Source organism: Dermacentor andersoni, chromosome 3 (genome assembly GCF_023375885.2).
Source record: "Dermacentor andersoni chromosome 3, qqDerAnde1_hic_scaffold, whole genome shotgun sequence".
NCBI lineage: Eukaryota > Metazoa > Arthropoda > Arachnida > Ixodida > Ixodidae > Dermacentor > Dermacentor andersoni.
Genome location: NC_092816.1, coordinates 63659008 through 63684929, shown reverse-complemented (window position 1 = coordinate 63684929; position 25922 = coordinate 63659008). Strand labels below are relative to the sequence as shown.

At 46.6% G+C, this 25922-nt stretch overlaps 1 protein-coding gene across 1 annotated transcript in view; it reads right to left on the bottom strand.

The window, feature by feature from the left end:
- Positions 1-25922, bottom strand: part of LOC126546882 (transducin beta-like protein 2) — a 282624-nt gene that overhangs the window by 10855 nt on the left and 245847 nt on the right. Inside the window, exon 8 of the mRNA XM_050194610.3 lies at positions 21151-21345. Within this exon, the coding sequence (XP_050050567.1) occupies positions 21151-21345 (195 nt within the window). The remainder of the gene's footprint in view (positions 1-21150; positions 21346-25922) is intronic.

The following is a 25922-nucleotide window of genomic DNA, read 5'->3' as shown; positions in this document are numbered from 1 at the left end:
CCTGTGGACGACTCTGGCTTTAAATTATATGCAGAACGACAACGAGCGATGTTATCGTGCATATATATATTTTCTTTTCTTCTCGGCGGTATGACGCACTCCGTGAGAACAGCGGGGGAGCACAATAAAATAAAAATAAATCACCGCGCACGCGTCACGAGGATCTTTTTCGAACGCACTGCGAGCGAGCTCGAAAATTAAACGAAAGGCCAGCTCGTGCGCACGAGGCATCAACGACTGGCTGCGGAGTTTACTCAAATGCGAAACTCGATGGAATGCGATTAGGGAATCGCAACGGAGACGCGTGCGGCCCGCGATCGACACCAGCAAAACGTTCCTGTCACCATCGAGCAGTGCGTACATAATGTATGCAGCTACTCCACTGATTCACCTTGAACTAAGACCTATGTGTTGAGGACGACCGTCATGAGGAAACGCAGCAAACGCAGTAAACGGAGTCCTGCACTTGAAAGGGCATCAAAGTGGAATTCTGGGTTGGGTTGAACCACAGTTACTTACGCTGCTGGTGGCTCTTGCCGTTAGCTTGGTACGCCCGAAAGGACAAAAAAAAAAAAAATTAGATAAAGAGGGAGAGTCCTGTTTCCAATAAAGAGTTTCTCTCACTCTCTCTTCTCTCAAAGACAGATGGCGACGCCGCCACGAGTTTCAGCGCCAGCTCATAGTGGTGCGTACATTGATGTTACATTAATTGAGACCACGTGCAACACATTAGACGGACTACGGGTTTTCTCGTGTTATCTGTCGTTCAGCGCAGCCACCGCTTCTTAAAGACTGCGCAAGCACGATAAGACAATCGCTGCTATGGGGACACCTTAACTGGAATTCACGCGCCCATGGCGGCTCGGTTTGGATACTGATGGGACACAAAGAAAAACAACACGAAACCAATTAGGGCTCGAAAATTATTTCTTTTCGGAAATCTGATTTTCTGTTTTCTGAAAGATAATGGTGGCGCGCGCGCGCACACACACACACGCACACACACACACACACACACACGTCTGCCATATTCGCTAAACATAAATAATGTTACTTGTCACAAGAAGCAACGCCTTCTTAGTAAGTGAAGGGAGTAAAATTGTGGCATTTACTAAGACTCACTACCTGATGAAACTAGCGATCTGCATTGACTCAAATACTGATCAGTTCCGGCACGTCAATGTGATGCCGCGGATCTGAATTTATCTTCTCGTATTCGGGCCGCCTTGGAGTAGGAAACGATTTCGAAACTTTGCTTATAGGGTGGAGTGTGAAGACTTTGATTCTTTGATAATGGAAATTTCAGTGCAGCTAGATTTACCGATAAAGATTTAACTGCACGAGCTGTCAAACTTGATGAAAAACGTATAACAGCATGCCAAAAAGAGAAATTCAAGCGGCGTGGCCACCCGTCTTTCTACTTTGCTTACTTTCTGTATTTTACAAGCATTCTCTCAAGTATAGATGTGACCGCTCTGATATATTGCGGAAGCGTACTTTTTCAGCATGACCGTCACGTTCCTGTTTAGTTTTGCACTTTAAAGTCCGGGTAAGCATTCGCTTAATTTTCGACAAGTTTCGTTATTACACCCCACTGCCCTCTGCTCCGTTTTATTTTTAATTATGGCACGGAGTCACTGATATATTCTGCTTCAAATTCAAATGGATAGAGGCATATCTTAAGACCAGACACAAAGAACAGAATATACGACAGCACGGGAGCTATGAACTTTGTGCGAATGCGCACTGTATATATATATATATATATATATATATATATATATATATATATATATATATATATATATATATATACACGTGTGTGTGTGTGTGTGTGTGTGTGTGTGTGTGTGTGTGTGTGTGTGTTATTTAGTAGAACGGTTTCTTGAGCGAGTTGGAACAAAGACGAGACGAGTGCACGAGTAATCAGGGCCCGTCATGTGTACTCGTCTCTTCTTTGTTTCGCGCCACGGTTTTTCTTTTTTTGCTATTTTGGTTCTTTAACGAGTACACAAAGCATGGTCCGCGAGCGTTTGAAAGCGAATAGCTTAATTTGGCGCTTTCGGCCGTTTTCGTGGTTGGTCGGACTCGGCAAGAAAAACGTTCGCTTGCTTTCTCACTCACACACTTTGTCTTAATTGATCGTTAATTTAACATAGTCTTTTAGTTACGTGAACGACAACTTTGCCTTTTTTGTGTGTGCTCTAGCGATTCTTACCGCCTTTCTTTGATGGCACAAACAGTCAGCAAATTACCCTAGTAATATTACTCGAGGGACTAATTTTAATGCTTCGCTGCCATCTTTTTCTGAAGCGAGATATATGCGTCTTGATTTGCCACTGCATACTCCTACATGGTGAAAAGCTGGTTGTGAGCCATACAGGCGTGTCAAAGCTGCTTGCCTAGAGGTAAAACACGATCATGAGATCTAATACTCCTTCAGAAAAATCGGCGTTGTTCGACGTTTTCACACTGCGACCGCTGATTTGCCACAGTAGTAGGAATAGTTTAAAGCTATAGATTAACGTTGTATAATGCCCAAGCACAGTTTCACGTGCATCAAGGACAATTTGGGTAACTTGTCGACCTTTATTTATGGCCACGCGGAGTACATATGTAAAAAATACAAATAGAACAAGGAAATGAATTATCACTTGAGGTTAGATTTAATTAGCCCAGTAATTAGTAATTGGTTTGCCGAACTATCCAAAGCTGAGAACTCGCTCAGGAAGCATATATATATATATATATATATATATATATATATATATATATATATATATATATATATAGAAATACTACAGGCTACGGGGTAAGCGTCTCGTAGTTAAATATTTTAGATATCAAACTCAACGTAGCATTGTTGAATATTACACAGCTAAATAAATTATGGAAGGCGTTTAGGAACAATCGAAACATTAAAAAAAATGGAAAGCCAACATTCCGAGTAAGTTATCATCGTCGCAATCATCACTTGGCGACTTTTCGCTAAACGTAAAGCGTTTCGTTCTACAACCTGGCGCCATTGCCCTCTCCCCCCCTCCTCCCCCCAAAAAGAAAAGTTACCAACATCGACGCTCAGTTCGTGGATACCCATCACGGGAATAACGCGGCTGAACAAACACTCTGGCACGCACGTACGGTCGCGTTTAATACGAGCTGCAACGCGGTGCGCCGTGGTCGCGAAAGGGCTCCGACACGGCACGGTGGCGGCGACATACGAAAAAATTGGAAGAATTTAACACCTCGTTCAAATAGTGGTACTTATTAAACCATTTTATTTTCCCCCCTACGTCAGCGCGGCCTAGCAGTCTCGGAGCCTTCTCAAACGCCACGGGCACCGCGTTGTAGTCCACACATTGATCGCGCGACCTTTGTTCGAGCAACCTCTGTGTTCGAACGAAACAAGAGGTTCAACGACTCTGCCGCTTCGCGCCGATCATCGACCCACGTTCCTGCGTGCCAAGTCTCACGTGCATCGCTCGCGCGGTGTGAGCGACGATCTGCGTGTTGTAGTAGAGTGGCTTCGCGGAAACGGGGAGGGGGCAGGGGGGAGGCCTAGCCCGCTTCGCGGGAGTCCGAGAGTTTTCGCGATGATCGAGCCAGTCGAGAACGGGAGGAGCGTCGAACTTGGTTGGGAACCCCCCCCCCCCCTCCCCCCCTCCGAGCCTGACCTTGAGACCAGTGATGCCAGTTTATGAGCCGCGTTCTTACGCGCGGGACCATTCTGCAGCTGGACCTACTGTATGCCGTGTGTCTCAGCTAAAGTTAGGCAAGGAGTTAAAAAGAAAAAAAAAAAGGAAGAAGAAAGAATACAAAAACACGGCGCGAGATACAATTATGAGACATGTGGTCTTTGGTCGCCACGGGTCTAACGACCGAACATCGAATGTCTTAATATCGTGTCTTGCACAGTATTTCTTTTTAATTGTTTTTTCTTCTTCTTTTTGTTGAAGAGCTTGGCTAACGTAAGCTAGGACACCCTATACAGCTGCGTGATCGAGTCGCGTCGACCTTTCGACGCCCGCACTCCTACATCTCGTTCCTCAAAAGTTCCACTTAGCAAGTGGAAAATTTCTGGCATACAAGTTCCACTTGCAGCTATCGCTCAAGAGCCATCACCATCATCATCATCATCATCATCATCCTGGTTACGCCCACTGCAGGGCAAAGGCCTCTCCCATACTTCTCCAACTACCCCCGTCATGTACTATGTACATGTACTCAAGAGCCACAACTCTGCTAAGTTCGTGGCACCCAGCCATCATACGTTATATGCGTACAAATGTCTAACATACACTGCGCGCGTTATAATGCACACTGCGCTCAACTTCCTTGTCTTTCTTGTTTAGTTTTTTTTTTTAAATATCAACTCGAAAGCGATTACGTAAAATATTCATCGCGCACATAAAGTCGGACGCACGAGAAACTGCGTGCGCAAGTGATTTAGTCATATTTTTGCCCGTCTGCTGCCTTCGAGAATAACGAGACCAGATGTCACCAAGGTTGCAGTTTAGGCCAGCTGGTGCGCCGTCAGTCTACAGCCAGGTTACGCAGCGCGTTACGTACAAGGACGACAGCACGAAACAAGTCATGCGCGCGCAGCGCTAACTCTAGCCACGTGCTAAGTGCAGTCTGCACTGATTTGGTCTATAGACCGTCGTGTCCTCACAGACAACGAATGTAGAATCCACGAACTGCGTTTGACGTCCAGAATGTATAATCAACATGCGAAGGGCCTGCCTCGCAGTGTCCGCAGAACTGCGTCTTTGCGTTAAGCAAATGAGTTTTCTTTCTTTTTTTTTACGATAGCAAACGTGAGGTTCTTCGTGCTGCCTTCACCCTGTAACCATGATGATGATGATGACGACGACGACGACGAAAATAATAATAATAGTAATAAATGTTTTTCACATTTCGTAACATACCAATCGGTACTATAAGCCGACTTGAAAAGCGATTATGTGCCCGAGCTGTCTTCGTATCAGATGAGATTATAGGCCGCCTTTACAGAGCTCTATTACGTTGTTCGTTGAAACTGCGTTCTGCCTCAACCCTCCGAAGTACTACTCCCTTGGGACATACGAACCAGGACTTCCCCGATAAAGCCGCGATTTTAATTTCTCCGCATGTGAATGCAACTTGAAATTGAGGACTGCAGCTCAAATGTGGAACTGCGAACTTTCCGGTGCACAATTTATGTTTGTGCGCCTAAATTACTATTATTTCCTGTTTATTTTTATTTTATTTACACATTTTTTTTTCTCTTTCTGGCGGGTCTTTGGTCCGTATACTTTTGCTCACGGGTACGTGACGTCCTTGCACGTACAGCTGTGTACGCCAAGGTAGCACATCAAAAGCAAAAACACTGTTGAAAAATAATTATATACAAAAGATGTTACATACATCTTGAAGCACTTCTATGCGGTCCTATAGCTGCACTGCAAGTTTGAATAATATTTTAACGCACTATAGGAAAAATGCGCTTAATTAGTTTACGCTCGACGAACTTGTGCCCGACAACACGAGACGCGTCTGCTTCGTTACAAAACACATAATTAATATTCCGAGTTTGCTGCCATCGCACGTGAGTTGCGAGCACGTGTTGACGATCTTCTGGCGCACTGCAAGCGAGTCGCGACGATTCAAAGTCGGGCAATCGACAGTTATAGTTCGAAACTTCTTCAGAAATCAGAGTTTATCCGCTCGTTTTCCGGGCACTTTTGATCCGACCGATTGTTCCGAAACCGCCCCTTTCGCACAATTAGAGTAACTGTATTCGCTTAAACAAAACAAAACAAAAAGCACCGTTGTTACAATCCATGTATTGTTGTGATAATGACCTCTCTTGCTCTCTTTCGCCCATATCCGTAAACGATCGGGAGGGCGCAGCAAACGGCTGGCGCGCGTGATTTGAAAGCAGCTTGCGTCAATATGCGTAAAGTGTTTTTAGTAAAACGAGTCTAATGAATGAATTAATTTATTTGGTCATTTACCTGTAAGACCCTCAAGCAAGGTACATAGCAGTAGCAGACCACATCGGGTAGAAGCGGGAAACACGTTGTAAGAAATTAGAATACAGAAACTGTAAACAGGAATGCAATGCAGAAGAGCAAAGAGAAAGTACAGTAAAAGAAAAAAAAATGGTGATAATTAAAAAAACAACAGGAAAATTCAATTATTCGAGACAGAGAATTAAACACAAAATACGCTATAGAGAAAGAAGGTATAAATGGCTCGATGTTTGCTATCGGTGTCAGTGCATCGTCACGTGGCGAGTTCATTTCTTTCATCGTTCACAACGTTTTACATGAGGCAGCTTTTTTTTCTTTTTTCTCAAGTGGCTGGATAAGATGCTTTCCAAGTACGATATTGACATAAAAATGGTTGACGTCACACCTGACGTCTCCGAAGAGAGTTCCCGCACGGAGTCCCACATTCTTAACCTCACGATGTATACTCGCTCAAGGAATGAAAGTTCTCAATTTGTTATGAAGCAGCGCGCTTTTCACGATTCTGAAGATGCGAGAAATGTGTCGAAACAAAATTTTTCAGCGGACAGAATCAGTTGGCGCCCGAAGGGGATACATTTCGCGAATAGAGAGGCGTTGCGAAGGTCATTGTTACAACAACACATGAATTGCAACAACGGCGCATTTTTTATTTGTTTGTTTAAGCGAGTATCGTTACTCTAATTGTGCGAAAGGGGCGCTTTCGGAACAATTGGTCGGATCAAAAGTGCTCAGTAAACGAGCGGGTAAACTCTGATTTCGGAATCGGTTTTGAACTAAAACTGTCGAGTGCCCGAGTTTGAATCGTCGCGACACTCGTTTGCAGTGCGCCAAAAGATCGTTCATGCATCGTACAGTCCACAGCCGTTGAAATGGTGGAGCGAGGCCTGCCAATGCATCTGCGGTATACGCGTACGGACATTTAAAAGGAAGAAATGATTGATAGGGTTCAACTTCTCTAAGCTACGTCCAAGGCGGGAGAGACGTTGCCCAGTGGAGCAAGGTGCCGAAGTAGCGTTGACGCTCTTCGGATTGACCTATATTGCGTAGAATTTTTTTTTTTTTTTTGTCTTCGACTCCGCGCAGATCGAACACTTTCTCGGAAAGTGCTTCGCTCGTAAGAAAAAAAAAAAAAAAAAGATGTGTCGCTGTCCGCGTCGCTCTCGCTAATGGAGATTCAAGTGTCGCTGAAGAGAAACAGTACACGAGTTTAGACTGATAAAGTATAACGGCTGCCATGGAACTGCTGAACTCCTCGGGGTATAACGGAGGTAACATCGCGGCGTGCATGTTAAAGTGTGTTCCCTCGACCGAACACTATAACCGCCATGGCCGAAGTGTTCGGTCCCTGTGCGTCTACACCGGACGTGCATCGTGCACTTTGGGAATGCCTTTAAAAAATCAATAATAAAGAAAGAAAAAAATGACGAACGAATTGTTCAATCTGACGCAATCTGACATGAACGGGCGACGGCTTTCGCACGACGTCACTCCGACAATACCTCTTTCATACCGGCCTATCTCATACACGCTTTGATCGCTTTTATTCATTACTTCACGCGGTAAACCTGCAAGGGGAAAAGAAAACAAGAAGAGCAGAAAGGTCAATGATGAAGGAGGGAAGGGATGGACTAAGGGAATCGTTACGAAATCTGGTTCCCGAGTTTATCGTGTGGCAATGAAAGTATTCGCACAAGGGCACCTTTGCATTACGACCCCATCGGGATCACCGCGGCGCGGAGGATAAGATTGTCTAATTCGCGAAAGTGTGCGTAGCGGCAACGGAGGTCTGAAAAAAAAAAAGAAAAAAAAAAGACAGCCGCAAAAATATGTGCAACAGAAAGGAAGGATGGTGCGCTGGCCTTGGGCAAGGCTAGCTGTGATACAAGTGTTGCGCAGTTTCCATGCAGCGGTCTGCGCTATCGCGCTACACACACATACACCCAGCTGACAACGATGACTCACGCTTCCCGACAAAGCGAGCCAGCGAGCGCGACGCATTGGGCCATGCATTGAGCAGCTGAGTGTCAACCGGGTTGACACTAATGCGTATTTCTTTTATTTCCTTCGTTTATCACTCCAACCGAAAGATGGCAGCAGGAGTATCGTACTATTGGAAAAAAAAAAAAAAACTAGAATGCTTACCAGCAAGTATGCGGCCTGTAGGGTGAGCAACACAGCAACAAAGAACGTCAAGCGGCAAGTCAGAGAGGCTGAAATAATCTCGTGGGTGGCGGCAGTGGAAAAGAAACCTGCCATGAGTAACTACATAAGAGGGGAAAAAAACGAAATCAGAAAAGAAACAATTTTTTATAACTCAAAGGAAAGCTCTACCTTTCGAAGCGAAATTAGGATGGCTTAGAAGCGAGATATAAGAAGGAAGAAGCATGTGCTTGTTCCAGTAAAGCTAGGGAAACGATGGAGCATGTTTTATTATAATGTAAGGACGTCTGCCCAGCGGTCAATTTAGGCACCACTGGCCTCCTTGAAGCCCTTAGGTTCAGCGCAGGCACGTACCCAGGATATTTTTTCGGGGGGGGGGGGGGGGGGGGGGCCGCCACCTCCATAATAATAATAATAATAATAATAATAATAATAATAATAATAATAATAATAATAATAATAATAATAATAATAATAATAATAATAATAATCATCATCATCCTGTTTTATGTCCACTGCAGGACGAAGGCCTCTCCCTGCGATCTCCAATTACCCCTGTCCTGCGCCAACCGATTCCAACTAGCGCCCGCGAATGTCCTAATTTCATCGCTCCACCTAGTGTTTTGTCGTCCTCGACTGCGTTTCCCTTCTCTTGGTACCCATTCTCTAACCCTAATGGTCTAACGGTTATCTAACCGGCGCATTACATGACCTGCCCAGCTACATTTCTTCCTCTTGATGTCAATTAGAATATCGTCTATACCCGTTCGCTCTCTGATCCAAACCGCTCTCTTTCTCTCTCTTAACGTTATGCCTAGCAATCTTCGTTCGATCGCTCTTTGCGCGGTCCTTAACTTGCTCTCAAGTCTCTGCCCCATATGTCAGCACTGGCAAAATGCACTCATTGCACACCTTATTTTTCAATAATAATGGTACGCTTCCAGTCAGGAGCTGGCAATGTCTGCCGTATGCGATCCAACCTATTTTTATTCTGTGAATTTCCTTCTCATGATCAGGGTTCCCTGTGATTAATTGACCTAGGTAAACGTACTCCTTCACAGTCTCTAGTGGCCAACTGGCGATCCTGATCTCTTGTTCCTTTGTCCGGCTATTTATCATTATCTTCATCTTCTGCATATTAATATTCAACCCCACTCTTACACTCTCTCTGTTAAGGTCTCCACTCATTTGTTTTAACTCGTCTGCATTGTTGTTGAATAGAACAATGTCATCGGCAAACCGAAGGTTGCTGAGATATTTGCCGTCGATCTTTACTCCTAAGCCTTCCCAGTTTAATAGCTTGAATTCTTCTAAGCACGCAGTGAACAGCTTTGGAGAAATTGTGTCTCCCTGTCTGACCCCTTTCTCTATAGGTATCTCCCTGCTTTTCTTGTGTAGAATTAAGGCAGCTGTAGAACCTCTGTAGATATTCTTACGCGAAGGACGAGTCAGTAAGACAAGAAACTATTTACAGATATTTACAACAACGGTTGCAGCGCTGACCGGTTAGATTCACAGCCCGAGCCCAGTTCGTTCTTCCTCCTCTTTTCTGGAGTGATGGCGCCCACGCGCCTCGTCCAAACAAACAAATACCACACGCATGTAGCAATATTCTCCAAGCTTTTTACGTAAGCGTTCTGTACTCCTTGATTACGTAGAGCCTCTATGACTGCTGGTATCTCTGCTTAATCAAATGCATTTTCGTAATCTATATAAGCCACATGGAGAGGCTTATTGTACTCTGCAGGTTTCGCGATAACCTGATTGATGACATGGATGTGATCCATCGTAAAGTATCTCTTCCTGAAGCCAGCCTGTTCCCTTGGTTGACAAAATCCAGTGTTGCCCTTATTCTATTGGGGATTATTTTGGTAAATATGTTATATAATACTGGGAGTAAGCGAATGGTTCTATAATTTTTCAATTCTTTAACGTCTCCTTTCTTGTGGATTAGTATAATGTCTGCATTCTTCCAGTTTTCTGGGACCCTTGCAGTCGATAGACACTTCGTATAAAGAGCCGCCAGTTTTCCAAGCATTATGTCTCCTCCATCTTTGATTAAATCGACTGTTATTCCACCTTCTCCTCCCGCTCTTCATCGTTTCATGTCTTGCAGGGCCCTTCTGACCTCATCGCTAGTTATAGGAGAGTTTCTGTATCCTGTTCATTACTGTTTCTAAGTGAGGTATCGTGACTCCTCTGGGGACTGCATACAGGTCAGCTTAGAATTTTTCCGCTGCTTTTACTATATCTTCGAGATTGCTGATGATATTATCCTTCTTATCTTTTAGTGCATACATCATGGTTTGTCCTATGCCAGGTTTCGTTTTACTGATTTCAGGCTGCGTTCATTTTTTACGGCTTCTTCAGTCTTTCTCATGTTATAGTTTCGAATATCAGTTATTTTCGCCTTGTTGAACAGTTTTGACAGTTCCGCGAATTGCGTAACGCTGTGCGGCCGCCAGTGCCATACAACCGCGTAGAGCGCAGGACTCTGCGATTCTAGACGTACTGCGCTCACCGCGAAAGGTTAGAAAAACACCCACATAAGCACAGCAGAGAAGTGACTTTTGAGGCGGTTCGACCGATAACTGTAGAAGCGTCATTCAAAACAAGTAATTGTTCTCCACTTGCGGCGGCGTTTTCTCTACTTCCTTTTTAAATAAAAAGATGTTGATCCATAAATATTCTCATAAACAACGGTTAACTTTTTTATTATTCGCTTTTGCTTGCAGTTTGGTTGTTGCCTTGGCTCTCTCCCTTAGTAGATCGCTTAATTTCTCAGCTCCTTGCGATTTTTGTTTCCAGTTGCCAATTTTGCACGAAAAGTGCTATACAATTAAGGAAAAACAGACGAAGTAACGGGCGACAGTCATCTTGCTTATGGGTTTAAGGGTCATTGCAGGGTTTCATGATGGACGCTCTTGCACATTATTTTACTTCCCACCTTATCTAACCCATATCACGTGTATATGGTTCCGGGCATCTGCCAGCGTCGCGGCGAGCCGTAACTCAAGGAAATAATGAAGCAAAGGGAAAAGTTAAACGCAATTGGCGTTTTCTCCGGCAGCAACTCGTTCCATGAGAGTACAGACCAGCTGAGTAACAGCCGCATCCCTCTCCTGGTCCCAGGCTCAGCCTAAACAAAGAAGGTTGAACTAACAAAAGCAACAGCTATGCGCGTGACGGTTGAATAGATGGTGACAACTGAACGCATCTCGAGTTAATCGCGCGGGTGCGGAATCTATGAGAAAACTTTCCTTCACATTACAAGAGATGCAGATAACTACCGCCATCTAAAAGGAGTGAAAAAGGCAGCATAATGCTGACCGATGAACAGCTGCCAAGTCTCAACATTGATCTGGCGGTGCTTTAGGAATGTGTGAGGAGTGGTGGCGTGGGTGGGGAGGGGGGGTATGCCACTTGATTTCGGGGGGGGGGGGGGGGGGGGGGGGGGCCCGGGCCCCCCCCTGGGTACGTGCCTGGTTCAGCGAGAGCAGGAGGAAAGTAAACATGTGCGCAATAGAGATTACCAAGAGGCCATTAGAAGATTGGTGGAAGTAGGGAAACGACAAAAAACGGAGACCTAGTACAAAAACAAAGTACAAAAACAAAACATCGCGGGTTTTCTTCTTATTTTTCTTTCTTTTTTAACCTGGGTGGGACATTTGGCACTAGCAAGAGCTTGGTGGCACAATCCACCACTCCATTCCAAGAAGGACGCTCATAACATACATACATACATACATACATACATACATACATACATACATACATACATACATACATACATACATACATACGTACGTACGTACGTACGTACGTACGTACGTCCGTACGTCCGTCCGTCCGTCCGTCCGTCCGTCCGTCCGTCCGTCCGTCCGTCCGTCCGTCCGTCCGTCCATCCGTCCATCCATCCATCCATCCATCCATCCATCCATCCATCCATCCATCCATCCATCCATCCATCCAGTGCAAAATGCACTCCAAAAGGGCGGGAAAAAGCGTAAACAAACGACAACAAACGAAGCGCGCGCATTTTCGGCTGCGCTTCTTCAGTGGGCAGCAGATACAGTCCGGGCGGATTTCCGTCGCATGTTCGTTGTCATCTCCAAGTGCGCAAACAACAAAGCAACAGCGAATGTACAAGAAAATCCTCATCCTGAACCAAACGTTTCAACAAGGGGTCCTGCCTTTGTCACGTGTTGTCTTGACGAAAACAAGTACTCTTGTCGAAAGGTTAGCGCCGGGCCTGAGGCTAATTCCCGCGTTCGCCCACTGTAGATCAGCTCGAGTCTCCATGTTCCTGTGACCTCACTGTCTTGTAAGGAAAAATACACAACACAGTGCACACAATCATGCGCCCGAATCAGCATCGTCAAGCAGCAACAACGACGACAGCGTTGTCGCTCGGGGCAAAGCTGGAGTTCGATGCCGCAGGTTATAGGGTGCGTTATACTCTCGCACACGGGGTTGTACAGTGACTTCGTACAATAGAGAGTTTTAGAATAGGGGCCCCAATAGTTTGGGGCCCCAAAGAGCGTCGGGGCACGCAGGAGTGAAGAGCTTTAGAATAGGGCTTTGCGTTTGCGGATAGCGTCTTGCGCTGACAGCGCCACTATGGCGTCAAAGAAAAGATACCAGAAATAATTAAATAAAATATACCATGTTATGATAGGAATAGTAATTTTGACTTTCATGTATTCGCGTTTAATTACAACTTAGAGGTTGCTCTGTAAGCAGCAAACAATTATAGCTCTTAGTTTTGAGTAACCAACTTTGCGTGCCTTCACCAGACAAGCTAAGTCATGTTAGGCCTACGAGCCATAAAATCAACAATCGAATTCGGAATCAGCGGCGTCTAATGAATCAATCTTCATAACACACGCTAGTTGAGAGAAAGCGACAATCGCAGTCACTGCTTGCGAACTTCACGCGTTACCACGAATCGAACCCAGTTTGGTGCTAGGTTAGAGCCGTCGCTTCGATGGATGCCGCCATGTTTGTTTACGCAAATCTTTAGGCCAACTTTTGGGTCTCCCGCTAAATCAGTGAAATAGCGTGGTCAACGCAAAACCCAAACGCAGTTTGCGTCTCGCGCATGCGCAGTGGCTTCGACGCTATTTCTTTGGCGCCCCAAAACGTTTGGGGCCCCTATTATAAAACTCTCTAATGGCGCCACACGCGGCGGCAGCAGCAGGTGGTGGTGGTCGTGGTAACAACTTTATTAAAATTCTGCTCAGGCAAAATCTGGCAGGCCCGAGTCCTAGGACGGCCTCTCACGAGGAGCGACCATTTCGGCCCAGGCAACGAGGGCTTTTTGTAGTCTTTGAACTGGCGTTCTCAGCAGCTTCTCCCACGTCTGTTGCGAGGGAGCTGGCAGGAGCAACCCGGGAGGGGGTAAGCCCTCGCACCCCCAAAGAATGTGATTTTGGGTAGCCAATGTTTGATTTGTGCAGTTTTGACATATTGGGTCCCATTGCCCGTGGGTAATTATGGCCAGCCACCAATGTGGGCTGGGGAACGAATTAGTTTGGATTCGACGCAGGATCGAGGCTTGCGTTCGCGTGAGGCTTGCGTTTGCAGGCGGATGGATTAGCCTTTTGTGCTTGTAGTAGTTTGCTATTTCGTGGTACGTCGTCGGTGCCTCGTCCACGTGATCCGAGTCTGAGGGGTACACCTCTCGGGTGACTTGACATCGGGCTACCCAGTGCGCCTCCTCGTTCCCTTGATTCCCCGAATGGGCAAGGACCCATACGAGTTCAATCGTATTTTCATTTTTGAAGTCCCGTAAAACTCGCCCCGCGCAGGCGCCTATATGCTGCCTCTCGAAAAGTTGACGATTGCCTCTTTTGGAGTCGCTTATGACGGTTTGCACGGAGGGATTTCAAGTCAGCCGGAATCAATGGCCGATGACCTCCGAGATGGGACGGAGCGCGCGGGCCGCGTGCGCCGCCCAAATATGGACGTCGCGAACGATCGTCTGTGAGGCAGCGATGAACATGTGAGGTGCCTTAGAGAGCGCCCCGGGGCGTCGAGGCACCCTATCGAAATGTATCTAACATGCACGCTGTCTCGTGTCCTCCTTTCCACCTTTTTTTTCTGCCACTTACCCCCTCCCATCGTGTACGGTAGAGCCAACATAGCCCAGTCCTGGGGTCTGCACATTTTGAAATTCCGCCATGTTGTCGAATTCGGTAATGGCAGAATTTTGAGCCAATCAGAGAGGTCGCAGAAGCCCTCTGTGCCTCTCTAGTTGACTCGAAATGCCGCCGCCACCGAATTCGACCTACCACTGGTTAACATAAATGCATTTCTTTCTCTCTCTCTCTGTTGCCGAAGAGCCGTACTGGGAAAACTTGAAACGCGCAGGACGAAACTGGTGTTGCCGTGAGAGCTGTTTGTTCCCTCTTTTTCGCTGCAACGTTTCGTCGCACAGAAGCTGAGACGTTCGCAACTGAAATCAAATCTGGATGAAGTATACTGTTTTGAGCAGAGATATGCTCTCGAAAAAATGAGGGGGGGGGGGGGGGATAGTATTGTGCCAAGAAGCTTCTTTTTTTTTTTGCTTGGTTCGGTACGGCGTTGCTCTTCATCGGCGTGTAGGTTAATGACAAACAGCGGATGATAGTTTTCTTTTTCTTTCTTTCTTTTAACAGCTGTAGTGCGTTTCACTATGGTTTTGCAAACAAGCAATCGCCAATCTTTGAGTACGAATCACTCCACTTTCGTAGTATGCTACACAACACGTACTCTGTAATGATAAAGATCTTTAGCAGCCAAAAATGCCACATATGAGCAGAGGAGAGACAGGCTGTCCACGCTTATTTACTAGCACCGGCGATAATAAACTGGAGAACAAGAAAAATACATAAACTTGTGGAATATGTACGCACGTATACTGAATACAACCATTTCGCTAGCACATTTCGGTGTTTTGACTCGAAAAGGAGAGAACCCTTTACCAAAGCCGAAAAGCGCTGCATGGCGGTCTCCAGCCGCCACAAACAAGCGTATATGTAAACGAGTGCTCCTCGTAATCCCTTATCTACGAAAAAACAGAATGGCAGATTATGGTACAGGGATACTGAACTTCACAATGAATGCACGACCAACCTAAACAAGGCATTCTCTTAATGTTTTCTTTTTCTGTCACTTACGCGCCATTTCCTCAAATAAAGGGTCGTTGTCGGTCAGTCAACTATTTTCCTTTCGATAACCCACGGCCAATGAACATATATTTATTTTTATTATTAATTTTTTTAATTTTTCGCAGCAGCCCTTTAGACGTAACGCATATTTATCGTACCGTATCAGATTTCGAGCGAGACCACTAGTATTGGCCAGGTCGCCCTGACGAATACAAGTTACCTGGTCAAAACGTTGGCTCGGTGTTGGGAGGGGGGGGGGGGGGGTGATAAACATTTATTGTATAACCAGCACTTTATGTAGGCCGGGCCTAAGCCTCCCATGAGGGGACGTCGAGGGCTTGCCTCGCCGCCGTCTCACGGGCGTGCTGGGTCGCTCAGGTATGGTCGTCGAGGGCGGAGCTCCGCAGAGCCTCGTGCGACCTCAACGAGAAGGTCGTGGTGTTAATGCGTGCGTACTGTGCTGGGCACTTCCACAGCGTATGCTGAACCGTAGCCGGGTGAATGCCACAGCACCGGCAGGCTCCGTGGGCAGGCTTGCTTTTTTTCGTTTTTTTCTGGGGGGGGGGGGGGGGGGGGGGTATATCACACGCTCTCACTCTCTCCTTATCCTCTGTCTCTAGTTATGACTGTTAGCAGTGACTTATGATGCATCGACATATGGCATCCAAGAATTGCAGTCACTTTGCAGCGACTACAATACAGATCTTTAGAAGGGTTAACTGCTGGGCTAGTTGGTGATCTTGCATACTGAAAAGATTTTGCGCCAAAAAACAACACACACAAGAAAGACGACGACACGTGGTGTCGTCGTCTTTCTTGTGTGTGTTGTTTTTTTTTGGCGCAATATCTTTTCAGTATACTATACAGATCGCACACCGCCAACTATACGGCAGCCGCATATAGTGTCTATATCATTGATCGACGTCTGCTGGCGGGAGACCACGTATATCTTCGGCGAACGTCCGACCCCTCTGCTTCTTCGCAGGCCAGTTCGTCGCGCCAAACGCAATTCTTTCGGGCCAAATCGTATATGGTTTCCAGCACAAAAACGTCGGCATTCTTCTGTGGAACTTCTGCTCGCACCGACATTCGAGCGCATGCAGTCGGCGTGATTGAACAGCCCCGCATGGGGTTTCCATTCGGCAGCGCCCGGTACGACGCAGTGACAAGAGGATCGCTCGAAAAGAATCGACCGAGCAACACCTGTGCGCGCAGATAGAAACGCGTTTGTACAGTGGGCTCGCAAGCTGCGCGTTCCCGAGGAGAGCGTACGTGTATACGCATTACACAACGCGCGCCGTTCGAGGTGTAAACACAATCCGGCGGCTTTGTTCCTCCGACGCGACCGGACGGCGACATGTAAACAGATCCCCGTCTGTCGATCCATACTCTGGACCCCGCTGCGGAGACGACACGAGCGCGGTACCTTTGGCTCGCATGCAACGCATATATGTACACGCATATTAGAGAGCTTTAGGTTAGGGGACGCAAGCGCCTTGCGTACGCAAGAACTAGAGGCGACGGTACTGCGCATGCGCAGACGATTCTGCGCATGCGCAGTACTGTCGCCCCTAGTCCTTGCGTACGCAAGCCGCTTGCGTCCCCTAAACTAAAACTCTCTATTATATGGCCCGCAGCGCCGCGCACAATACGAACGTCCTGCGTGGCTCCGAGCGAAACGTCGCAGTTGCGCGCCTTGCGTCCATGTGAATGAAACGCAGGTACCCGCGCGTGTTGGGAACAAAACGGCAACACAAGGCGGACGAAGTGCATACCACCCGTGCGTGGTGTCACCCGCACCAGTATTGCGGGAATTTTGTCACGATAAGTCACGATAAGAACAGGCGCAACACCCAAGCGGATTGGCGTATCTATGAATTCAGACTGCGCTTAGTTCTTTTTTGCACGTGTGTGTGTGTGTGTGTGTGTGTGTGTGTGTGTGTGTGTGTGTGTGTGTGTGTGTGTGTGTGTGTGTGTGTGTGTTTGTGTGTGTGTTCATTTACACACGCGAACGTGCCCCCTAATCTTGTGGCACCAATTTCCAAGTCTCAGCGATATCTGAAATTGGGCAAAGCGCGTACCTGACACGTCGATATACAAGTACTTGCGCATAACAGCATATATATATATATATATATATATATATATATATATCTTTATTTCATATGTTACTGACGTACACCATACAGGGGCAAGCAGGAACATAATACAGGTACGGGTGTGTACACTACAGCTGAGAGTGCAGGGGCTTTGGCGAAGAAAAGGAGCCGCGCAAGGAAACATGGCGTTGGCCCATTGTGTATCATACAGTATAGAGCCCATCACGTGGTTGATGTCTTCACGCAGGCCAAAGATGAATGGGCGAAGCGCGAAACAGTCTCAGGGGAAACAGAGACAAGGGGTAACTGCTGTGAAAAATCTCGCAGAGGTGTGTGTACAATGCTTGCGGAGGGCAGGCAGCACAACTTAGAAGGAAACGTTGTGTGGCCGGATAATATACAGTGAAATAAAATGCGTCATGATTCAACCTTTCCTGGGCAAACTATTCATATCGACAAGTTTGACAAGTTTAGAAATGTTCGTGTTTCGTTTGAATGAATTTTCACTAGAGAAAACGTTTTTTTGTTATGTCTCTTGTAGTCAATTAAAACTAATGATTTACTGTAGTACAAGCTGGGTCCTGTTATATTTCCCGCACTTCTAGACTCTAAGTCTCTAGAGAGTGAAGCGACGTGGCTCCTTCAATATATGACAAAGCAATCGGAAAGTCGACGCCCCGATGTCACGCTAGCTGGCGTGACATTAGCATCAAAGGTGGACGCCGACGGATGGGCAGCGTGGTTTTTCGCGTTAATATTTTCACTACAGCGACGCTTGTAAATGACGCATTGCTCCATAGTGAGACGCTGAAATTCCGATCTTCCGGGCCTTGTGACAGCCGCTGGGCTAACTCTCGTCCTCAACCTAGCCGGCGTTCCTGAGCGGGCCCGATTGGAGCAACGTGCAGCAGCTCTGGCCGCGCAAGCGATGACCGCTTTGCTTTTTGGCAAACCATGTCTTAGCCTTAGATACAGTCTAATGTTTTATGGATACAGTCTTAAGTCAAAACAAACAATGCCGTTCGGGACGCGAGTATCGCCTAGTCCTCAAGTGACTCGAGGCAGCGCGTGGAACTCTCATTGCGAGAATACTTCGGAGGGCGAAGCCATGAGTTCCTCCTCCTCCTCCTCCTCCTCATCATCATCATCATCTCTCTCTCCCTCTCTCTCTCTCTCTCTCTCTTTACCCAGCTTGCAACTGGAGGCCGCCGACCACACACACGCCGCAGTCAGCTGTAGCTGCGGTCACGCGCCCAGCGGCTTCGTTTCTTTTGACAAAGGCAGTGCATGCAAAGAACGACCGAGCTACACAAACGGTACATGCACGCGCAGGAACAAGAGCGCTGCGAGCTCCCATAACTCGCGGCGAGTGGCGTAATGCGCACATCTGTTACAATGCGAAACGAGCTCGACTGCCTATACACGGGCCTGTCTACCCCGGCGGCGGCAATTAATCCCCCACTGGAAGAAGAGTCGTACGTTTACATACGCGGGAGGGCATAGCGTTTACAGTGAACCACTTGCAAAGTGAAATCGTGCAAACTAAAAAAAATAGGGGGGGGGGGGGGTTGGGGGGGGGTGGACCTGTAAGATCAACGACACTGCGGATCGAGCTGGTCGACATACATGTCCACGTCTATTCGAAAAGAGTGGCGGGGGAACTGCACAACCGCTGCCGCTCGTGGCGTGCGTAACCTCCTGAGACGCGAAGACAACCCAGGTACATGACAGCTTTTTTCAAGTCGGTTCTTATTACCGAATGGTATATCTTGAATGTGAAAAATTCGTTTCTGTGTTTCTTTTTTTGTATAGATGCTATGCTCAGAAGTTGCTATATATGTGGACAAGATGCACGGTAGCCCCTTAATGTTTACTAAGCTTTAAAAAAAATGCGCTTTTATGTATCTGGACACAAGGACGAGGATGTAAGATTGCATGGCGGGTTCGTAAGTTGATACTGCACCCTAGGTTTTTGTGTCATCTCATCGTATTCGAAACGCACTTCACGGTTATCTTTTTCGTCGTCTGTGACGATGCGAGGGTCCCGATAACATTAGCGTAAATTTTTTTTCTCGAAAGGTGACAGAAAGAATATGACCAAACCACTTCCGACGAATGTTCTACGCGATCGCTTCTGGATTAATTTGGAAAGCGATTGAAAGCAATGCGCATTTCAATGCACAAGGGGATTTCGAAAGGATATTAGTGTGCGTCTTATGCACTCAAAAGGGATTCGTAAGGGTGGTATGTACATACACGGGGTTCCGTTACGAGACGAGCTGGAGAGAACCAGACAGTCCATTCGCGACACAGCGGACTGCCGAGAAAGCATATCGTAAGATACACACAAATGTCTTAGACAACACGACATTTTAGAAGTGCTATACACATCCCTGTTACGGACCTATACGCACGGAGCAATTGCAGAGAAGCGAAAGTTGCGCCGAGGCATCAATGCTGTATAACAGACGGGCAAATGGGAACGTAACGGGATATTGCCCGGTCGCGTCGGAAAGTGATTTCCCCGCCAGGGTATTTTCCTGCTCCTTGCAAGTGGGCTTCGTAAGAGAGCTATACACAACTCTGTTACGAAACAGCTTTTCGTGACTGAAGTGCACAGCTATACCTCGTAACGCGTCTCTCGCGAAGCCGTCCATTCACATCGAAACGGTATATTTCCTTGCGTAATGAATTAGAAAGACCTCTTGGCATAGCAGAGACGTATATACTGTAGCGTAAGCGTACACTGAAAATAACGTAAACGCGTATATATACCCGAGAAGGCGCGGCGACGTTATGTAACGTTGAGGTTATAACCTCAACTCTCTATAGAAACGTTTTTTTTTACACGACCCTTTGCCCTTAAAAAGAAATGCTGTGGAATTATCTTCGTAAGGGTTAACGTCGCTGCCAAGAAGTTCTTGCGTCAGCGGATAGACAGAACGTGTAAGTGATGATTAAAAAAGAAAAGCTCCGCGCGCTTTGGTTACAGACGGCGTCGCAATATGACGCCGCAGCAGCTCCATGCACACGCTCTCGCGCTCACGTCGCGAGGTGTTTTGCTTTAAACGTATACGCCAATAGGCACGCCACCGATAGGCTATAGACCTCTCTGACAGAGATGTGTATAGCCACGCGTATAGCAGACTCTTCGCATGCTAAAACAGCGCCGCACGCTATAAATTTAGCGTACGGAAGTATTGCGAATTCCGCATTGTTTCCGTAAGAAGTGAGCGCAAAGCGCAGGGATGCGCTCGAATAGATAATTTTACGAGACGACCAAATCTCTTAGACTTGTCCTGTGCGCTCCGTCTCCGGCCACTTCTCTCGTGCCATTTTCTTTTTTGTTCTTCGTTACAAATCAGCTTACTGCTTTATACATAAATTACACCTAAATGTGCTCATTGCAACAAATTTACGCCATCAAGAGCACAATTCCTTTAATAAAGAAAAAAAAATTCTAACATTTTTGTGCCTACTTTCCTAACCACTATAGGTATAGGCACAAAAATGGCAAAGTATCGTCGTTGAGAATGCCAGGAAAATTCGCGTGATGTTGATCGCGTGACGCACGTATATGAGACAGATTTTTCGGCTGGAGCCTGCAGAGAGAGCTTTCTTGTTAAATCTGCTTACATTACGTCACCCAATTCAAGCAATGCACAGCGCACGCACACACACACGCACACATGCCTAACTTGCACGCGTTGTCCGACATGCACTCACCGTTGTGCATGTGCTCGAGCTTGCCGTTGAGCTTGGCCGTCCTGCCGCAGAAGACGTGCACCTCATCGTCGGTGGCGATGGCCACCGTGCGGCCGTCGGGCGACAGCGCCAAGCACCGCGGGGTCGCGCCCTGGCTCACGGGGGGGAACTGGCCCGTCGTCAGCAGGTACGGCTCCTGGCCCTTCTGGTATTCGACTGCGCAGGCGCAGAAAGAAGAGGCGGGAGCGAGAACTGACTGACGATCAGTCTTCGTCTCACACACACACAAAAAAGAAGAAAAAAAGAAAAAGGAGAAAGATAAAAACAGCGAGGAGGCATAGGAGAAGAAAATGCGCAGGGCAAGAATAACTCGTTGCGTTTCCTTTCTGGTGCACTGTCCATTAGTCCATTGTCCATTGCTGTTCTTGTGTATAAGACTGAGCGTGCCGTTTGGCTATTTGTTTTGGCGCAGTAACATTTTTCAGCGCAAAGACAAGACAGGATGCTGGAAAAGCGCCCTGTCCTGTCTTTATGAGGTGGTCCCACCTCCGCACTGGAATGGAGCTTGCCAGACAAAACAAAAGGGCCTGCTCGAAGGATTGCACGGTGTTGTGTCGAATGTGGAACATTAAAGTCGGCGTGTCGTCTATGTGTATATTATGGGACACGGTTATACCTCGTTGTTGTTTGCCTGGTTTTATTAGGGAAGTCGTGGCTCTTTGTCGTCTTTTATCGATTTACTTTTGCTGGGATGGACCCTTGCAGTATTGTAATCGAGAGGCATAGGCTTAAAAGTGCTATACTTTAGTTCTTCACGTGGAATGCGCATAAGCCATTGTGACAGTTCCTTATTAGTTTTGTTTCGCACTGACCTGTTGAAACATTTGTGAGATATATGTGTCTGTTCTTAATGGGTGATGCAGAATTATTTGGAAGTTTACGATGCCACGGAAGTTTACGATGCCACAAAAAATTATTTATTGAAATTATGCATTGAAAGCTACTGCACTCTACCGCTATTGCTTCCGCTACGTTAGTGCAAGCAAGAGCGCTGTGGGTGCCCGATTGATTGATTGATTGATTGATTGATTGCTTGATTGATTGATTGATTGATTGATTGATTGATTGATTGATTGATTGATTGATTGATTGATTGATTGATTGATTGATTTAGTGCAACAGTGAGGGGCCAACTACTACACCAGAAGCGTAAAACACCACGGTTGCCAGGAAGGCACTAGAGTTTTGGTGATAGAGCCCTTCTCGTCTACCAAACTAAACAAATTTGCTCGTTGAGGCCTGTACTAAATGTTGCGCATGAAGCAAGTCACTATAAGTCAATGCTCATTGATGAAACGCACAAAATGCTTTTGCATAACTGCCAACTTGTGAACTTCAAAATACCACTGAGAGGGGTAGGAGGAGGGGGGCGGGTATATCACGCATTTCCTTTTACCGCCTGCTTTGAACACACGTCTTTTGTGGGTTACATAGACAATTTATTAACAATGATTAACCGTTAGCCGCAGCAAACATGGAACTGCAGAGACCTAGAAGCAACACGTCGTTCTTTAGATCGCAGCGGCTTTTTTCAGCGACTTAGCTGTTGCTAATGTCGTCTGCTTCAACAGCTTGCTTGTATGAACTGGCTGCAAGCAAGTACCCCTCTGGAGTCCTTTTACCATCACAAGTCTTTCAACGAAAAGTTAGCAAACCGACGAGCGAAAAGCTTTTGCGAAGAGAAATTATTTTTTCCTAGAACGACGCAGCAATAGGAAAATCATGGAAAGATTCCTAATTCTTAAGCTTTGCGAAAAATAGGAGGAAGTACCAGGTGTGCTTTCAGATTTATCAAAATGTAGGCGTGTCCACGACCTTGGTTTCATTTCAGGTAATACGTATCCATCCCGAAATCTTAAACTTCGACATATACACGTAACAATTTTCCGTTCGTCAAAAAGATTTAAAAAAAAGAAGGTGAAAGTTCTCGAATACGTGGACAGATGCATAGAGGCGGTGGCACGCGCGTGCAGACGGCGCCATTGCGCAGTGCAAGACCTCGAAGCGACGACGAGCGACCGCGTCTCTCATCGGCGATGTCATCGGCCTGCGCATCTGTCGCGCGGTCTTCGACTGCTCCGTCGATGCCGCGGTGAGATATGAAACGCGTCGCCCGCGTGTCTGCAGCTCGAAGCGACGACGCCCTCGCTATGCGAGGGGCGACGACCAGCAGCGACGCCCGCGAAATCGCACGCAGTATGTAGGAGACGCGCGGGCCATACCGCGGCGACGGCGCGTCGAGCTGGCGACTGAAGCGACGTCTGCGCCGTCAACGACACATTACTACAACTCCTGCTAAGTCGCGAGTGGGATCGACCGACCTTGCCTGCAGAGAGGCTCTGTGGCCGGGGCTCTCCTTCGTACCTTCTGCACACAACTTTGCGAAGGAAAGAAAAGCTTTTCTTTTTTATTGTTCTGTATGTTCGACTACGTAATTGTCACATTGTAGTGACGGTGACGAACACAGTATAGCAAAAACTGTGAATCACGAGAGTAACTCTTTATTGGGCGTATCTGTGTCCAGAAAAAAAAAAAAAAAATGCACGACGATAGCGGCGAGGCCAGTCTGCGATTGTCGAAAATCTGATCTGCGGGTCAAGCGTGTCGCCTTTCGTGCGTGACTCGTTCAATGTTCCCGCGTAATCGCTGGTGCCCGCGTTGCCTTCCAGAAACACTACGCAATTCGCGTCGTCGCACATACGAGGGCGAATCAGAAAGTCTTTGCCCTTGTTTTTTATTAGCCAAAATAAGGCACATACGGGAAATTACAAGTATACGTACTATTTATTCTACGCACCTTACACTATTTTTCCACACAGACCCCACGCCGGTTCAGACATATTTGTCCCATCGCAGCACTAACTTTGAGGTGCCCCTGCGATAGAATTCGTCCGGCTCACTGTGGAACCACCATCGGACTGCTGTCTTGGCTTCATCGTAGCACGCGGATCGCTGTCCCCTGCCAGGTACTTCTTCAGCGGACCGAAAAAATCACAACGATCGAGGCTAGGACTGTATGGTGGGTGGTCCAGACTCTCCCAGTGAAATGACCGGAGCTTGTGGGTCGTTATGATTGCCACATGTGGCCTCGTACGCCGTGGGCGTGGGAAGCACAACCGCCATCTGCATCTGCCGTGCCGCGGAGCTATCGGCAAATGCAGATAAGGCCGGGCCGGTCCAAGAAAGGTATGATATGGCTGGGAATTGATATGTTGACTTCGCATTTACAGCCGCAATTTGGCTAAAAAAAACCCCTTCTGATTCGTCCACGTACAATCAAATTACGCAAGGTTCGGTGACAACAGACAACGGATAGAACCATAGATGGTATTCGAGAAACTTACGATACATGCAGGCGCGTACTGCATCGAGCGATAACCGTTAAGATTTGTGAGCCGGTGAAAAGCGGTCACCAGAGAAAGACAAACAAGTACAAGTGTCAATATGTACATGTATGTCATTAATACGAAAGGGAGCAGCAATTTTTTTTTAATGGCTATAACTATAACTCATGATGCGTGGATTTAAATCTAGGAACTTGATACATAACAATTAATTTTCCTGTTGAGCATCTAGTTACATTGAAAATCTTTATGGAGGCCCTGTGTGTTTAATCCTTACGGGCGTCTGAAAACTTTTGGTGGTGTTCGCTGTTATATTGCTCACGACTGTACATGCTGTTGGCGCGCTCAAATATATATATATATATATACAGTGGAATCAGCTACCGCAGGAAATTGCTGATTGTCGCACTGAAGCATCGTTCAGAGCATTACTGTTGCATTTATACCGGCGTGAACCTTTCTCTTGTGTTATTTTTGTTTGATCCGTTATGTATTTTATCCGAGCATGTGTAACCCTGCGTAGTCCCCCCTGCAATAATGCCTTCGGGCTCTACGTACCTGAAATAAATAAATAAATAAATAAATAAATAAATAAATAAATAAATAAATAAATCGCAACTTCTTTCTTCGTTACCCGCTAAATATAGCGGTTGTTCGAGGGAACTGAAAGCCTTCTGAGACTTCTGTGTGCAAACATTAAAAAGGTACGTATGCACCAAGAGTCGCTAAAAGTGTTTGATTCCTGTCTGTTAATGAGGGCGGAGGGTTCAAATTACTTTTTCTATCAATCAGGTTCCGCTGAATGTCTCCCTCACTGGTTCGTTCACTCACCTACTGAGCAGGGTGGTGCTCCGTCGATCGGTGTTAGCAGGCCTACACGGACTATTATATAAACTACCAGACTATGAGGAAAGTTATGGCGTAAGTTTCTCCGGGATGCACAAAAGACTCGATACACAATTCTCTCCGTCATTCTCTTTCTCTCGCTTCACTTCGGACGCCGTGCACGTGAGCTGCCCATAGAAAGAAAGAAAGAAAGAAAGAAAGAAAGAAAGAAAGAAAGAAAGAAAGAAACAAAGAAAGAAAGAAAGAAAGAAAGGAAGAATTGAGTTCTGGAGTTTTACGTGCCAAAACCACAATTTGATTATGAGGCACGCCGTAGCGGGGGACATCGGATTAATGTTGACCGCGAGGGAATCTTTAACGTGACCCCAATGCACGGGACACGGGAGATCGTGCAAAAAAAGAGAGAAATAAAGAAAAGAAGAAAAGAAAAGAAAGAAAGAAAAAGAGAAAGAAAGAAGGAGAATATAAGAAAAGAAAAGGAACAGTGCTCGCATCTATTTGGGCCACGAGATCCGGCACTGCTGCGTAGAGAGTCGGTCACCG